This window comes from Tachysurus fulvidraco, chromosome 14 (genome assembly GCF_022655615.1).
Source record: "Tachysurus fulvidraco isolate hzauxx_2018 chromosome 14, HZAU_PFXX_2.0, whole genome shotgun sequence".
Taxonomy (NCBI): domain Eukaryota; kingdom Metazoa; phylum Chordata; class Actinopteri; order Siluriformes; family Bagridae; genus Tachysurus; species Tachysurus fulvidraco.
Genome location: NC_062531.1, coordinates 23,127,610 through 23,133,609, shown reverse-complemented (window position 1 = coordinate 23,133,609; position 6,000 = coordinate 23,127,610). Strand labels below are relative to the sequence as shown.

The following is a 6,000-nucleotide window of genomic DNA, read 5'->3' as shown; positions in this document are numbered from 1 at the left end:
AGTCACACAGTCACACACACACACAGTCACACACACACACAGTCACACACACACACAGTCACACACACACACACAGTCACCGACACACACACAGTCACACACACACACAGTCACACACACACACAGTCACACACACACAGTCACACACACACAGTCACTCACACACACAGTCACACACACACACAGTCACACACACACAGTCACACACACACACAGTCACACACACACACAGTCACACACACACACAGTCACACACACACACAGTCACACACACAGTCACACACACAGTCACACACACACACAGTCACACACACACACAGTCTCACACACACACACAGTCTCACATACACACAGTCTCACACACACACACACACACACACACAGTCACACAGTCACACAGTCACACACAGTCACACACACACACAGTCACACACACACACAGTCACACACACACACAGTCACACACACACACAGTCTCACACACACACAGTCTCACACACACACAGTCTCACACACACACAGTCTCACACACACACAGTCTCACACACACACAGTCTCACACACACACAGTCTCACACACACACACAGTCTCACACACACACACAGTCTCCCACACACACAGTCTCCCACACACACAGTCTCACACACACACAGTCTCACACACACACAGTCTCACACACACACAGTCTCACACACACACAGTCTCACACACACACAGTCACACACACACACAGTCACACACACACACACAGTCACACACACAGTCTCACACACACACAGTCACACACACACAGTCACACACACACACAGTCACACACACACACACACACACACAGTCACACACACACACAGTCACACACACACACACAGTCACACAAGACTGAAAAGCTTAAATACCTGGTGTTTGCAGTGGAGGAAGGTTCCCCATTCCTCAGCTTTGATTCCTGTAATGAGAAACAAGAGGATAATTGTCAGTAGTCAGTAGTTTCATTTATTAAATTAGGCTTTGTGATGAGATGAAAAGTAAACTGTTCCATTCAGATTTCATTTATTTCTCATTACGGAAGAGTGATGTCATAATTAGTGTAAAGCAGGATGACAAGATGAACGAAATATAGAAAATTCGGACAAGATGAACGAAATATAGAAAAGTGGATAATATTCAAAGAAAGAAAGAAAGAAAGAAAGAAAAGTGGTTTATTTTTGTCTCGGGATTAGATGCAAAAACAGAAGACATGCTGGGTGAAGTAAACAGGGTGAAGTAAACAGGGTGAAGTAAACAGACAGGAAGAGTTCATGCAAATTAAAAAGTCATTTACACACAGAGACCTGGGAAGTTGCACTGAGAGTTTGCTTTGGTCCCGTTTTCTGTGAAATAATGAGAAGACAGGAAGGACGACCCAGAAAAATGTTACCAGGAGCATAGAAATGTCTAGAACTGGACAAAGTGTACTTTCACACATTACAGAGAAAGCAGAATCAAACGTATTGAAATCGTAAGCATTGATTTGTTTAGTGCAGGAACACGCTGTTAAGTCGCTAATAAGCACATGGGAATTTTAGTAATACAAGTTAGTTCCAATACAAGTCGTTATAGCGGTTGATAATCAGTTTTTCCCTCGCCGGTCTTTCTCTCTTTTTCCCCCCCTGAACTTAATAAGAGTTCAAATTCATCCCCGTTTATTAGTAAGCTTTAGTGATGTACAAGCTGTTACTATGGAAACGATGACCGGTTAAAAACAAACGCATCAATAGATGTGAAACCTGTGACTTGCGTTCTAGCCAATCAGATTTGAGAATTAAACAGCGCGAAGCGAAGCAGACTGAAGCCTTAATGCTTCTAAGTAAAATGAGGAAAATCGTTTGTATTCATACCTGAGCATTTTTATTCAGAAAACTTAATGTTCTGCTGTCTGTGTACTGCTTGGAGCTGTACTGTCACTTGTCAGTGATTATACGACACTGTATTGCACTGTGTGTTTTATCTAGTGATGTTAGGATGTAGTTACCGTTCTCCTGTTTACGCCGCTCGTCTAACGGTGGGACGTTCACCAGCTGCAGCACTAGAGGGCGCCTTGTGACTATTCCTGACCCGCGAGGTAAAAAATCTCGTCCAACCAGACTTTCCAGTACAGAGCTCTTTCCACTGCTCTGTGAGGTCAAGCAAAACACAACATGGAGAATGTGTATAGCATATAAACATTATCTAAGTCTAAATAGGTTTCCTGACATGTTCCTGTGACACTTTTTTGTATTATTTGTATTAGTCGTAGTTGCACAAGACCTATATAAATGATGGTGTTGTTCTAGGACACCGGGCCGCAATGTCGGACCCACCTGTGAGCCAACTACAACGATCTGAGGGAGCTGGATGATCTCAGCTCCGATAGTGAGGAAGACCTCCTGCAGACGGTTAATGATGGGGATTAAAGTCTCCATCTCTGAAAGAGAGAGAGAGAGAGAGAGAGAGAGAGAGAGAGAGAGAGAGAAATGGAGAGAGAGAGAGCAAGAAATGGAGAGAGAGAGAGCAAGAAATGGAGAGAGAGAGAGAGAGAGAGAGAGAGAGAGAGAGAGAGAGAAAGAGAGAGACAAAGCAAAAGAGACAGAGCAAAAGAGACAGAGAGAGAGACACAGCAAGAGAGACAGGGGGAGAGAGAGACAGAGAGAGAGATTTGAGAGAGAGAGAGAGAGAGAAAGCAAAAGAGAGACAGAGCAAAAGAGAGACAGAGAAAGAGACACAGCAAGAGAGACAGGGAGAGAGAGAGACAGAGAGAGACAGCAGAAAGAGAGAGAGAGAGAGAGAGAGAGAGAGAGAGAGAGAGAGAGAGAGAGAGAGAGAGAGAGAGAGAGAGAATGCAAAGGTAAAATATACGTTGTGTATTGTGTTTGTTCTGTACTGGGCTTTCTACAGTGTTTTTTTTTGTTTGTTGTTGTTGTTTTTTAATAATTGTGTGGATAAAAAAAGATAAAAACTTCCTTCAGTGATCTGTAAAATTCTCCCGGATATAATTGTTGACCTGTTGATTGCAGGTGTGGTGGTGAAGATGACAGAGTATTTTATAGTTGTCCTACAGGTTCATCATCATTCTAAAATAGATTTATCATAAAAGGCTTCCCTTCATTTAATACTACTGTATTAAACGAAAATGAAAATAGAATGCAAAGTCTTTCTCTTCATTTAAAAGAACAACCCTTTTTTTTATTATTATTCCTGCGATGGTGACAATAATTCTGATCACAATTCATGACTTTAAATGATTAATGAGTATCATGCAGCCCATGTGTTATTAATGAATCAATAAATGAATCAATCAATCAATCAAACACCAAATGACTCAATCGATGACTCAAACACCAAGTGATTCAATATATTAGTCAATAAATGAAAAAAAAATCAATAAATGAATGAATGAATGAATAATTTAGTAAAACAACAAATGAATAAATCAGTGAATAAATGGGGAAAGATAATAAAGACAGGAGAACATCACTTTAGTGAATTACTGAGTCAGTTATTGATTATGTGTTTTCCGGCTCTCTTATTTGTACTCGTTGTTTATTAAAATTGAAAAGATTCATTTTGTATCTGTGATTGTGATTATTATTATTAGTGAAATTATTTGTTGTAAAGGAGTTTTGAGAGAGTTGAGGCATTAATGTCACATGCTGCTACAACACCACAAATACTGACTGCACAGGAAGCACCTCGGTATCCGTACTATAGCAGCCTCCTCTGTCCTGCACACCTGATCCTTTACAGATGACAGACTCCACTCAGTTCCTGGGCTGAATGTGGTCAGACTGAGAGAGAGAGAGAGAGAGAGAGAGAGAGAGAGAGAGAGAGAGAGAGAGAGAGAGAGAGGGAAAAGGGGAGAGAGAGATAGAAATGGAGAGAGAGAGAGAGAGAGAGAGAGAGAGAGAGAGAGAGAGAAATGGAGAGAGAGAGAAATGGAGAGAGGAAGAGGGAAAGGGGGAGAGAGAGAGAGAGAGAGAGAGAGAGAGAGAGAGAGAGAGAGAGAGAGAAATTGAGAGAGAGAGAGAGAGAGATATTGAGAGAGAGAGAGAGAGAGAGAGAGAGAGAGAGAGAGAGAGAGAGAGAGATTGGTTTCTCTAATAATAAGTTTTTAAAAAAAAAACTTAAGTAAACCTAAAGGCTTAGTGCAGAACAGCCATAATGTTTAATATTTATTTACAGATGTGTTACAGATGTGCTACAGATGTGCTACAGCAGGCAGTACAGACGTTACTGCACAACATATCTATGAAAACAAAACCCGTATATTTTATCTAACAGTAAAATAGTTGCCCTGTAAAACGTACGTTACCCCAAAAATACACTGTTAATTAGCCAGCTAGCTAACCAACTGAGGGTGTTGGGGAAATAACTGCTAGGTCTAATCCCAAACAGCTCCACAGCGGACACAAAGTGAACTAGATACAGCTTTACAGCCACCTCACTAAGTGCGCCTATATAGTGAGCGACCAGCCGTTTGGGACACAGCCCAACAACACGTTAGCTAGCGAGCTAACTGATAGCAAGCAGGATCATATCTACTTAGCCAACTTACCTCAATGCAAAAGGATGTTTTTCTTAACGTCAGTGTAATCTTCACAGCTTTACTTGCGTCATTCTAACGAAATAATACAGATAATCTAATAATAATAATAATAATAATATACTTCATAGATTCGCTTCCTCAGCGTCCTTCCCTGAGCTGTCAAAGAAAATTAGGGGCGTGTCAGAAATCGTAAAAGACTCTGATTGGCTAATACGTCTTTAACGTTTTGTTTTGTTATTAGCTGATTGGAGAGTTTTGTTGTCAATCACAGAGCGGTCACAACTGCTACACCTATTCCTCCCAGCATCAGCACCTTAGTGCTTTTAATAATAATTCTTTAATAATAAATGTATACTGGCTATTATTTATTTAAAACTTATTATTATTATTGTTATACTTATTATTATGCATAATTATTATTATTGTTTTTCTTGTGTTTGTTTGTTTGTTTGTTGCATTCTGCATTAATAGTATAAAATATACTCAATTAATAGTATGTTGCTAACATAACAACATTATTATAATATAACAACATTATTTATTTAGAGATAACACATTTGATACAAAAAAACACCTCAATTATTAAAAATAATTAAATGTTTTTAAAGATTGGATGGTTTTTAAAGATTGTATCCATACTGCACATGGACACTTGAAAATCTTTAAAAACCATTCACATTTATGTATATGTATATACATTATTTTTCCACATATATTTTCATATTTTATATAGTTTTTATATAGTTTATATTTTTATTTATTTATCTATCTCCTTTTGGTTTTTGGTTTATTTATTTATTTATTTATTTATTTATTTATTTATTTATCTATCTATCCTAAATTGCATTCCTTTTTTATGCTTATATAAAAAAAAGCATTTCACTGCATGTCATACCCTGTATGTATGTATTTATGTGACAAATAAAATTTTATTCGATTTGATGTGACAATAAAGGTGACTTGACTTGACTTGATTTAAACAGAAACAAAAATGAAAGTAAAACAATTTTAAAAATCATTCCAGAAAGCATGAGAATGAGTGTAACTAAAGAAAAAAAATATTGTTTTGATATCAGAAATATCAAAACAATTCACTTTCATTTCAAAATGAAGCTTTTGGTGGAATAGAAAATGACACGTATCTGATTGTATCTCTTACCATTATGTTCTTTTAACTCATTACCATGTATAAGACGCTTTAAATTTTAGTATTATCCATTTTTCGAAAATCACAAACGTAAACTAGAATAATCATGACAAGGGTGTGGTTGTAAAATCAAGGAAAAAGAATCTGAGCAGAGAATTGTTGAATCCTGGGTGTGCCTTCACCCATAAAGCTGGGATTCAAGACTGTGCCTGTCTTCTTCTCTTCTTTCTCATGGTCATTAATGGCAGCTGAGATTTCTACACCACTGATTGTGATCTAGTATGTGAATATAAA

General features: G+C 38.1%; 1 protein-coding gene across 4 annotated transcripts in view; it reads right to left on the bottom strand.

Annotated features, from left to right (window-relative positions):
- si:dkey-32e23.4 (dynamin-1-like protein) overlaps positions 1-4,751 on the bottom strand; it is a 16,787-nt gene extending 12,036 nt beyond the window's left edge. Inside the window, exons 1-6 of one of the 4 annotated variants that reach the window (XM_047823067.1) lie at positions 4,569-4,751; positions 3,692-3,801; positions 2,338-2,441; positions 2,010-2,151; positions 1,330-1,368; positions 898-944 (exon numbers count right to left, since the gene is read on the bottom strand). In XM_047823067.1, coding sequence (XP_047679023.1) covers positions 898-944; positions 1,330-1,368; positions 2,010-2,151; positions 2,338-2,439 — 330 coding nt within the window. In that variant the 5' untranslated portion in view covers positions 2,440-2,441; positions 3,692-3,801; positions 4,569-4,751. The remainder of the gene's footprint in view (positions 1-897; positions 945-1,329; positions 1,369-2,009; positions 2,152-2,337; positions 2,442-3,691; positions 3,802-4,568) is intronic. The other 3 variants (XM_047823066.1, XM_027152787.2, XM_047823068.1) reach the window with 3 other exon arrangements.
- Between the last annotated feature and the right edge of the window lie 1,249 nt (positions 4,752-6,000).